General features: G+C 35.5%; 1 protein-coding gene across 2 annotated transcripts in view; it reads left to right on the plus strand.

Moving 5' to 3' along the window:
* MEMO1 (mediator of cell motility 1) overlaps positions 1-12,263 on the plus strand; it is a 111,476-nt gene that overhangs the window by 63,091 nt on the left and 36,122 nt on the right. For both annotated transcript variants that reach the window (XM_045827140.1, XM_045827141.1), the window contains 2 exons: positions 2,580-2,692; positions 5,110-5,221. In XM_045827140.1, coding sequence (XP_045683096.1) covers positions 2,580-2,692; positions 5,110-5,221 — 225 coding nt within the window. The remainder of the gene's footprint in view (positions 1-2,579; positions 2,693-5,109; positions 5,222-12,263) is intronic.

Here is a 12,263-nt window from a genome sequence, read left to right on the forward strand (position 1 = left end):
AGAGACCCATTTTGTGATTACTACTGGTATATTATACACTTTTTTCTTCTTCAATGATACCTAGCCTTTTTTTGGTTTGTTTTTGGGTATATCACTTTTAAGGGTTTTTTGTTGATGGCACCTAAGCCTCTTTTTCATATCTCTTAACCAGATGTGGAACTTCACTGTATTGCCTTTGGGTGAATTTCTGCAACCTGGAAAGATTCCATTGGGTGAATTATCAGTTGGATAATTCAGACTGCAGGAAGCTCTTTTCCTCAGCAGTCTTCATCTTTTCAGCTAGCCTGGGTTTGTCAAAAAGCAAGCACGGTAAATATTCAGTATCAGAGGAGGCAGTTAGGCTTTTGAAGCTGACCTTGGGTCTTTATTTCTGGATTAGTATTCATCTTTCAGCCACTGTGAGAACCTTGTTACACTTACCTATGGAATGTATCTATACCTTGAGTTTAGATTGATACTTTAAAAGCCTATTCATATTTTAAGTACCCTGGCTTTCCTAGGAATATTCTGGTGTTAAATATTCTATCCCCCTCCTCTCTCTTTTCATACAAATATACTCCTCAAACATAAAAATGCCCTTTTTCATACTTGATTCTTGTTCATATAAATATGTGTCCTTAGGCAAGTCACTTTATCTATATCCCACAATAGATGTTAATTTAAAAAACCGTGTTGATGTTTATGTGCTGTTAAGATAGGAGAACATAGTGGTGTCTCTTGTTCATTTAGGAATTTAGGTTTGATCTTTCCTTTCTGAAATGGTTATTGAGTCATAATGGTGATGAGAAGAAGTGAGTGTTATGAGTGGGGGTGGGACAGGAAAAGAGATTATGTTTCTGACTAGAAATAGCGCAGTCTTATATGTTTGTCATGTGTGACGTCTTGAGGAGGTTTTGGTACTCTGAACTGAGAATTTCTTTTTCCTTTTCCTTGTCCATCCTTCTTATCCTCCACTTCTTCCCTCCAAAGAGCAAGTAACATACAACAGACAATAGGTTAATTTTTTTGGCTGTTATAGAATTCTATCAAAATAAATATATTGTTAAAGCACACATTCTTTGGACTGCAAATTTTTGATATGAAGGAACTAGCTCATGTATCAGTCTTGTCCATTAATTGAACAATGAGTAGTCCTTAATTTTCTAGGTATATAGCCAATTGTATGTTCCCTTCTCTCTCAAGGATTTTGGTATTTTGGGTCTGTAAATTTGTGTGTGAGTGTGATATGTGTAAATTTTGTTCCTGTGCATCTGGGAGAACAGAGAATATGGACAGTTTTAGAATTTAGATTGTAGGGATGTTTGAGATAAAATGAAAGTTGATTTTAATCTTTTTTTAAAAAAAGATTTTAATTATTTATTTTTAAAGATAGGGGAGGGAAGGAGAAAAGGAGGGAGAGAAACATCAACTGGTTGCCTTTTGCACACCCCCAACTGGGGACCTGGCCTGTAGCCCAGGCATGTGCCCTGACCGGGAATCGAACCAGTGACCTTTTGGTTCACAGACCGATGCTCAAATCTACTGAGCCACACTAGCCAGGGCTAATTTTATTCTTGATGTCAAGTTAAAACGATTGTAATGATTTAAGTTGCTGTTTAGCCCAGTTCTTTTCTTTAACCTATGGTATAAAATAACATAATCAAGTCTCTCTCTTTGTTTTTGAGAATGACTTCTATTTGAATGGGAACAGAGAAAGCTTATTACACAGAATTCTCAAGATTCCTTTTTTCCTCTGTTAAAGTAGCTTTATCAGAATACTTCTTTGTAGTGATACTTTGCATGGATTTTTATTAAAGTTGTGGTAGACCTTAGAAGGCAAGTTTAGAATATGTTAGAATTTTGAGATTTTATTTAATAGCTGAAATGTTTAAAATTTAATTACTATAGTTAATTGAAAACTCTCCAGCCATTGTGAATACAGAGACAATTTTAAGCATAGCAAGTTGGTTTACTGTAGATAATTAGTAACTGGTATTTCTAGGTGTTGAACATGGTTCTTTTAAAGGCCTTCCAACAAAAAGAGATAAAGAAATGAACTTAATTGACTGAGGAGAAAATCACTAGTAGTATATTAGTGGTTTGCTAGGGCTGCCGTAACAAAATACCACAAACGGGGCAGGTGAAACAACAGAAATTTATTTTCTCACAGTTCTGCAGTCTGGAAGGTCGAGACTAAGCTGCTGGCAGGGTTGGTTTCTCCTGACGCCTGTCTCCTTGGCTTGCAGATGGGCGTCCTCTCGATGCCCTTTCATGTGGTCACCTCTCTGCTTATGTGCACCCCTTGTCTCTCCCTCTTCTTACACGACACCAGGCTTACCCTTATGGCCTCTTTTTTACTTCATCACCTCTTGAAAGACCTTATCTTCAAATATGGTTACATTCTGAGGCATGGGGGTGGGTGAGACTTAAACATATGAATTTTAGGGGAATGCAGTTAGCACATAACATAACAGTAGGCAATGAAATCAATCAATAGAAAGTTTTACATGTAATTTTAAAAATTTACTTATTTTTTCTTTGATTTCATAAGGTTTATGTAGAAGTGCAATTGTTCTTGTTTTTTGTTGTGTATCTCCTAGCCGGAGAATTTTCATCCTTGGGCCTTCTCATCATGTGCCCCTTTCTCGATGTGCACTTTCCAGTGTGGACATATATAGGACACCTCTGTATGACCTTCGTATTGACCAAAAGAGTAAGTATGTAGAAATTGTACAGCTTTTATTTCATGTTTATTTTTTAAAGATGTTATTTATTTTTAGAGAGAGGGACAGGAAGGGAGAAAGAAAGGGAGAGAAACATCCATGTATGAGACGAACATCCATTGGTTGCCTATCACACATGACTGGCTGCAACCTAGGCATGTGCCCTGACTGGGAATCAAACTGGTGACAGTTCGCCTTATGGGACAAAGCCCAACCAACTGAGCCACACCAGTCAAGGCTAGAAATCATACAACTTTTAAACAGCCAACGGTTTTAAATAGGAATTACAAGTTAATTAAAAAAATTAGATTTATGAGTATCAAAAGTAATGTCTGTTTTAAGAAATAAAATGTTTCTACTGTAATAGAATACCAATAGGAATTTTTAAAAAAATAAAAAGAAAGGAAATCTTTTGTATGCCTAAAAGACAACCACAGTTTTCCTGCCAGCCGCAGATCAGCTAGTCTCCATACGGTAGTGGCTGCATGTATACTCAGGAAAGAACTGTGCACTCACTGTGCTATGAGACACGAAATTAGTGCCCGTTACAATGTGATGCAAGATTCTGGGCATGTTAGTCAACCTCTATGTGTAGCACTTTCCTTGCTGTAAGTAGATAATGGTGAACAACCTTGACTTCCTCACAGGTGATTTTTATGGGGAAAAATGAGACTGTAGTTAGGAGACTCTTGAAAGAAAGGTGCTACATAAAATGTATTTATTTTTTAAATGTTATTTTGATTTATTTTTTCCATAAGCTTTCAGAAATCACATTTTTTAATTTAATGTGGTATCATTTTATATATTGAAGTGTAAGGTAAAATTTTTTGACTTTGAAGAGTATTTTTGGAGGAATAGTGGAGCATAATTTAAAAACCACAGAGTAGTACAGCAAACAGTGTTACAGATACTCATGTACTCATCATCCATAATTGATTTACAATTTACCCCTCGTCTGAACTCAGTATACATCCCCATCAATAACCACCTTTACGGATTTGGTGTATATCCTTTCAGTTCATTAATTTGTATTTTAAGTATGTTGAATGCTTATTGTTCCAAGAAATTTTGCTAAATACACTTCTGTAGAGTGAAAGAAGCCATTTACACAGGAAATGTCACCTCATTTTTCTATATTTTTTTAGGCCTAAATTTTTATAATTTGGGATTTTTCATATCATGGAGCATTAGCAATTTATTACAATATATATTATTAATAGAGCTGGAATCTTACTAGCCTTTTCCCCAGTTGGTTTTGGGGAACAAACTTTATTGGATAGCCTGCCAGAGAAGGAATGGGAGATTTTTTTAATCAGGTATATTTTTGTAGAAAAAAGTCACAGCACCATTTGTAGTCTGTTTTTTGGAAATTGGTGACCTCATTTCTTTGCTGTAGTTATAAGAATGTTTGTCCAGTCTATGGTAAGACAGAAATACTCATATCACTTTTTTTACTTATTAAATTTCATCATTTTCTTGCTGTACAGTATTCAATTTGAAGTGTAATTTATCACAAGGGTCTGAATTACCAGATCATAAGATTTTATTCATCCATTTTTAAGGGGAGGGAGGGGGGAGAGAGAGAGAGAGAGAGAGAGAGAGAGAGAGAGAGAGAGAGAGAGAGAGAGAGAGAGAGAGAGGGAGAAACATCAATGTGCAGTTGCTGGGGGTTATGACCTGCAACCCAGGAATGTATCCTGGCTGGGAATCGAACCTGGGACACTTTAGTTCCCAGTCCGCGCTCAATCCACTGAGCTACACCAGCCAGGGCACCAGATCATTTTAACGTTATTTATGGCATGGTACTGTCATGAATTTATGTTCTGGTCTATCCCACATGTTTTTTTTTGTTTTTTGTTTTTTGTTTTTTTGTTTTTTGAGGGAAGTAGCATTCTTAGTGGACATTTTCTATTCTTACTGTAGCCAGAACCTGAGCTGTGAAATAATAATCTTATACATTTTGTTAACAGACAAAACAAATCAAAAACTGTATTATTAACTTCATGAGTATGCAGGCCAGTGGTTTCCCCTTATTTCAGTAGGAATTCTAACCAACTATGCTCTTGTCAGTGTGTGCTGGCTAAAGTTAAGGAAGGGCTTAGACCTGGAGGTGATTTTTGATACAATAAAGGGAGCTGATGAAAAATTTAAATTATTACCTATGTAACCATATAATATAAAAATCTTGAGTAAATTATTTACATGTATTATTGTTTTGTCTGGTATATAAAAAGCTAGTTTTTTTTTTCTTTTGTAAAAATAAAAGTGGAGGAAAAAAATGAAGGATAATATTATGTGGTGCTTCTGTCTTTTGCCAAACATGCAGTTTTGTGTTACTGGGTGGAGTTTCACAGGATAAGGATATACATTAATATGTTTGTTTTACCATATTTTGAAATTTCTTTAGTTTACGGAGAACTATGGAAGACAGGAATGTTTGAACGCATGTCTCTGCAGACAGATGAAGATGAACACAGTATTGAAATGCATTTGCCTTATACAGCTAAAGCCATGGAAAGGTATATTGATTAATATAAGAATTCTCAGAGAAATGATAAATACTAATTTTTGTAATTATTTTAATTAGGGTAAGATAATCATTAGGGTAAAGGAGATTAAACATTTTTTTGACTTAAAACAATACAAATTTATTTTCTCAGTTCTGGAAATATTTTTTATTTGAAATGAAATAAAAATTTGAGGTTGGATTTTCTTAATGTGGATTGAAGTTGGTTTTAAATAGTTTGTCTATGAAAGGTGAACATGCGACTTGAACAGGTTGTTTTATTAGGGGTAAACATAAAAAAATCTCGAGTGTGTGTGTCGGATTGCCTGCTATTTTACTCATTAGACATTTGTTTATCTTAAAATAAGATATTTTTTCATGGTGTGGTCCTATAAGTTAGTAAAATTTTAGATTTGGGAACAATATTGGAGGCCATTTATTTCAGCTTTACACAAAGTACATGAATCTCTTTCATGATATGCTTCAGAGGTTATTGTTTGGTATCTGCTCAAGGTCTTCCCATGATAGGGTGCTCAGTAGACTGTAAGCAGAGGGAGGACAGGCACAATATCTGTTTTCTCCACTTACTGCTCAGTGCTTAGCACAATGCCAGTCACATAGTAGTTATTCATTTATTTTGGTACAATGAAATAGTTGTTTTAAGAGCTTTCTTTTAAGTCAATATTCAAATTAGAAAGTCTTCTGTTCATAGGTCACATTTCTCTCATTTTTTCAAACATTTCCTTTCTATGGACTTAATGTTCCATATGTAGTGTGACTAGTTTTAAATGTGATGAGATTATTCCTTCTGTGGCTCTCATCACTGTATTCTCTTAATATTCTCTTAATATTAGTAAAGTATGTGGTGCATTTTAGGTTCTCTGTCAGTATTTGTTTGAGATTACATTAACCTTTTTTTGTGTTCTTGCGGCAAATGTACTGTGGTCAGCTGAAACCTAAGGCTTCTTCATGTTGTTAAGCCAGGTTATTTTATCCTCTTGTACATTTGTGATTGATTTCTTTTTAACCCTACACATATGCTTCTCTGTAATTTTGACTTGTTGGTTTTAGTACATTATTGCAGTCTTTTTGCATCATTTCCTCTCTTAATTCTGTTATCAGAGTATTACTCCTCTCAGTTTCATGTTATTGATATCTGTTCACAATGATAACTGTGAGGAACTATCTAAATCTGGAGAAGTTTCTAAGAATCAGTGTGATACTAAATTATAAGCAGTATCATTTTAAGTTAATTGCATTTTAATATATTCTAATTCTTCAGAAATTGTAAAGCAATATGGGATGTTTATTTCTTGGATTGTTAAATTGAAACATTTCATTCTTTGGCTACATAGGATAATGGAAAACTTTTGTTATTTGCTGAAATGTTTGCATATTTTGTCATTAGAAAATAAATATTTTAGACTTAATAGGTTTCAGTACAATAGAACGAGTAAGCTGCCATGAAAATCCTTTAGGAAGTTTTAACAAAATAACATTTTTGTTACTATTTCAAGAGTAAAACATATGCATTGTAAAAAATTTAGAAAAATAGAAGCTTAAAACCAACAAAAAATGCCTATTGATAATTTCCCCTCTATTAAATAGTGTTAAATAACCACTGTTAAGTATATCACTTTTTAAGCAAACCTTTCCTGTCTTGCAGATTACATTAAGATCCCTAATCTTGACTCTTACAAAGTACCCAATACTTTCCTTTGTAGTTTTTCCTCCACTCACTACCTGTATCATCTGTCTGTTATTGAGTAACAAATTGCTGCAAAACCTAGGGGCTTAAAATCACAACTATTTTGTTGTTCACAATTTTGGGGTCAGGAGTCTTTTCAGGGAATGCCTTGCCACAAGATGTTGACTGAGGTGGCTTGGGTAGAAAATCCAAGATAGCCTTAGTGCAGCTTTTAGTTGAGACACCTCATTAGTTCTTTAGGTGGATTGTTCTTCAAATCTGGCTCTTTTCTCTTCTTGGTCTTTCTCTAGAAAGATAGTGTCAATTTCCTTACTTGGTGATTCAGGGTAGCAAGAGAATAAAACAGTTTTCTTGAGCTATTAAAGGCCTAGACTGAAACTACGTGGCATTGTTTTTACTGCATTCTGTTTTTCAAAGCAGAACACAGTGTCAGCCAAGGTTTAAGTGAAGGAGAAACAGATTCTACTTCTTGATGGGGCAGGGGTGGAGTAGCATGTGTGTGTAGAGAAATAGCAGGAGTCGTTGGCAGCCATCTTTGCAGATGGACTTTCAGCTCTTCCCCTGGTGGACAATTCACATCTCTCCAGCATGCAGTACACATTCCTAAGATGCTTAGAAATCTCATGCAATAATGATCTCAAGTTCAAAGTCCGTTATCTTATGATCTGCATTAGATTGAGATATGGATAGGATTCCTTGGGTACAGCTCCTCTTGATTTGGATACCTGTTAACTAAGGTACGGCCTGCTCCCCTTACACTCAATATATAATTTTGAGACAAGGGCGGGTGACCACAGTAGATACCCCTATTGGAGAGTGAAAGAATGGAAGGTATGTAACAGTGTTTGGTCCAAAGCAATTCTGAAATCTAACCAGGGAACAGGGAATATCCTTGATTATGGTTTACTTCTATCTTCTGGTAGTAGCTTTACAATTCATTGTTTTTCTCAGCTTGTGGCTGGGTCCTTTGGGCTCTGACTCTACTCCCTGAAATGGGTCTTATTTACACCTGAATAGCAGTTTCAGACTGCATGATATATGCGTCAGTTTAAGAGCTTAAAGGCCTCTTTTCATTTTAAACAGTGCCCCCCTCCCCCACCAAACTAATAGAACTCCATCGAACACTTTGTGGTTTTTCTGTATATCAGATTATAAGTGCACATTCTGTTAGATCAGCAGTTTTCAACTGGTGTGTCCCAAGTTTTTAAAACATGCAATACCTGACTATTTAATCAAGGGCACTGACTTCTTTTTCCTTAGATTATCACATAAAAAAATGACAACAGCCAACACAATAGCTGTGTGTGAATGAATCAAAATTATACTTATTTTGCCCTGCCCAGTATGGTTCAGTTGGTTGCTCATCGTCATCCTGCAAAGTGAAGGATCAGTCACCAGTTCAGTTCCCGGTCAGTACACACATGCTTGGGTTGTGGGTTCGGTCCCCAGTCAGGGTGTGATTGATGTTTCTCTCCCTCTCTTTTTCCCTCCTTTCCCCTCTCTCTAAAAATGAATAAATAAAATCCTTAAAAAATTGTACCCATTTTTTGTCAGATCAGCAAAAAATATGTTTTTAGGTGTGCTGCAGAATTTTAGTAATTAGTTTATATGTGCCATGAGATGAAAAAGGTTGAAAATTGCTGTATTAGACAGAAGTCATATTCACATTTCTTTCTGAGACAGGACTCTCTCTACTTTGGATCCCAAGTTAGGGCCCTCTAAGTTTCTTAGAAGCCCATTTGCCCATCTGAGATAGAATGCCAGCACTGTCTTAAAGCTTTTTGAGGACTTAACATGAGCCCAAGTTTTATTGTCAGCACTCTGGATTTGATCTTTGTCTTCATGTTGTTTCTTTGACAGTATTTTGCTATGTGTGAAGGCTAGTTTTGAAAAAGTTATTTTCCAATCATGCACCTCCAGGTCAGAGATAACAACCTGGGATTTGGGGACACCCACCCCTGTGCAATAGAAAAATCCTCACATAACTTTTGGTGCTCCCCAAACTTAATAACTCGTAGCCACTGTTGATCACAAGCCTTACCAATAAAATAAACCAATGATTTTCAACCTTTTTTCATTTGATGACACACATAAAATAGTCACTAAAATTCTGCAGCACACCAAAAATACATCTTTTTTGCCAAACTGATTGAAAACATAGGTATAATTTTGATTCATTTGCACTGGACAGCTTTTGTTGTGTTGACTCTTGTCTTGACAATCTAAGGGAAAAGAGGTCAGTACCCCTGACTAAATAAATAGTCAGGTCTTGCATATTTAAAAAATTCTTGCAGCACACTGGTTGAATATTACTGGCATTAACAGTTGATAAACACTTATTTTGCCTGTTAGATGTACTCCGTACTGTACTCTTACATTAAGTAAACTAGAGAAAAGAAAATGTTACCTAAAGAAATCATATAAAAGAGAAAACACATTTACAGTATTGTACATATTTACTGAAAAAAAAATCCATGTATATGTGGACCTGTGTAGTTTAAATCCATGATGTTCAAGGAGCAGCTGCATTAAAAAAAATGTTCTTGTAACTCTTTAGCTTTTCCATCTTAAACCTTCTCATACTCGGCTATAAAGAAGCCATTTGCACCTTGAATACCTTGCCTGGAAATCTTCGTGGCTTAATCTACAGTTTCACTAGGTATATTTTTAATCTTTCCAGTTACTTCATGTGACTTTGTGTGACTTCAGGTATGCTAATTGTTCTGCCTATATATGAGTCACCCTTCTTCAAGCCTCCTATAGCAATTTTTTAAACTGCTCTTTTAGTTTCAAGTCCCTTTGTTGCCCTATCAGCTTTTGTCTACATCTGTGAGTCAAAAGCCAATATTGTATTTTTTTAGGTTTCTGTTATTAATACAATAGTGCCCTTTCCAAATATGTACCCTTTTTTTTTTTTTTTTTTTTTTGGCACAGTCATCTGTTGCAGCATGACAAGTCGCCTCAAGGTGCTTATTTGTTTGTTTATGATTCTGTGGGCTAAAAATTGGGTCGGGGGGGGAGTGGTGACAACTCATTTCTGTTTCATTTGCCACTTGAGACAGGTTGACTTAGGCTGAAGGCTTCAAGATGTCTTCCTGTCTGGGGCTGTGATGTTGGCCATCTACTGAAGCAACTTAATTCTCATCTTGATGCTATCTTCAACTGTTTCACTCATCCTTAAGGGCCTCTTTCTCCATGATATCCCTTGCAAGTAGGATAGCCATGAACTGTCATGAAGTACATAACAACTCATGGTAGCCAGAAAGCATACTAAAGTAGAAGGTTTCAGGCCTCTTAATATCTAGGCTTGGCACTGGTACGGTATCACTTCTGCCACATTCTACTCATCAAAGCAAGTTGCAGAGCTAGGTTTAAGAGGAGAGAGAATAATAAACTTAATTTTTTTTTTAATCCTCACCTAAGGATAGTTGAGAGGGAGGAAGCGGGAGGGAGAGGGAGAGGGGGAGAGAGAGAGAGAGAGAGAGAAAGAGAGAAAGAGAGAAACAGCAATGTGAGGGAAAAAGTCGATTGACTGCCTCCCGTACACATCCCAACCAGGAATTGAACCTGCAGCCTTTTGATGCACAGGATGATGCTCCAACCGACTGAACTGCCCAGCCAGGGTTAGACTCTACTTTTGATGGGAGGAGTAGCATGAGCATTCAGAGATGGGAGGAATTTCTGGTGATTATATTTGTAGATAGCTTAACATATAGTACCACTGCAGTTAAATAGTTCTTTGGGTAATCACTTACATATAGTCTGTTTTCCTTCTTTGGTAGTTACCTAATCTGTTCCCTGTCCAAGGACATGGGGCTATTCTGTATCTTCTGTACCCAGCACAGTACCTGGTACACAAAAGGATTTCAAAATTAATTATTGAATGAATTAATATCAACCTTCCCATTTTCAGTACTTTCATTGAATATTTTTCCAAAAATGAGGTAAACATTTTTTGACTGGTTTTCATATCATGAACATATTTCCATGCCATTTTTACTTCTTTTTGTTAGGTATACTTAACACTTTCTAGTATATATCTATTTAATACTTTAATCAGTTGACCATTTAATGAACTTTTCCCTAATTTTTCATTATTATGAATAAGCACTACAGGTTTTAAAAAGTTGCATATCTGCCCTGGCTGGTGTAGCTTAGTAGATTGAGCATGGGCCTGTGAACCAAAGAGTCACCAGTTCAGTTCCCAGTCAGGGCACATGCCTGGGTTGTAGGCCAGGTCCTTGGTTGGGGGCGTGCGACGGGCAACCACACATTGATGTTTCTCTCCCTCTCTTTCTCCTTCCCTTCCCCTCTCTGAAAACTAAATAAATTCTTGAAAAAAAATTTTTTAAAGTTGCATATCTAAGGTATTTGTAATACCATGTGTTATTTTAAAAATATTTTTAAAATAATATTCATTAGAGCTTTTAAAAAATGAGTAGTATAAAGGAGAAAATGAAAAATAACCCTTTATCCCCTTGCTTACTTAATCCTATTGACATTTAAAAAAATACATGTACATGATTTGAAAAGTATCAAGAGGTGCAAAATGAACAGTCTCTCTGCTTCCTCAACCAGTGTGGACTGATAGTAAAAATTATTATGCATATACTGACATATAAATGTGTATGCATATAGTTTGTATAAGATTTATTCTTACATGTGTTTATTTGTTAAGTTTTTGTTAGACACGTAAATAAGAGTTATCTTACATTATTCTGATCCTTTTTCATGTATTTACCATCAAAATTCATAATTTTTACTGTTGCATATAATTGTATTTAAGAGTTAAGCTAGGATATGTAGAAAGCATTTATTTTGAAAAAACTAGTTAACTATTAAAATGAACAGGACTGGATCCCAACTTTTCATTGAAAAAATTTTTTTATTGTTGCCACTATTACATATGTCCTCTGCCTTTCCCCCATTTCTTTCTGTAGTTTATTCCGTTCAGTTACCTTTTCCTCCCTTTTCCTCCTTTCCTGTATCATTCCTATTCACTGCTTGTTTACAGTTAAACTTTTTTGTTTGTCCTGTACATACAGTAAAATCTATTCTTTATGGCATAAAATTCTATGATATATCCACACAGTCAAGCTATAGAACAATTCGTTTGTCCCAGTTTGACTGCTTTTTGTGCAAAAAAATGTGCAGAGTAAATAGGATGCTTTAGTAATTTTGTAAATGTTCAGTTGAGAAATATGGCACTGTAAAACTGTTTATGTTCACTATAAAAATATCATCCTCTTAGCTATATAATACTTTTTGTTACTGCTGATATTTTGGGACATGGATAACTTGAAACAGTACAGTGTATATAAAAAAAGTTCTGTTTTTTGCCTAAGTT

The sequence above is a fragment of the Phyllostomus hastatus genome, unplaced genomic scaffold, assembly GCF_019186645.2.
Source record: "Phyllostomus hastatus isolate PE091 unplaced genomic scaffold, TTU_PhHast_1.1 phas_scaffold_78, whole genome shotgun sequence".
Lineage (NCBI taxonomy): Eukaryota > Metazoa > Chordata > Mammalia > Chiroptera > Phyllostomidae > Phyllostomus > Phyllostomus hastatus.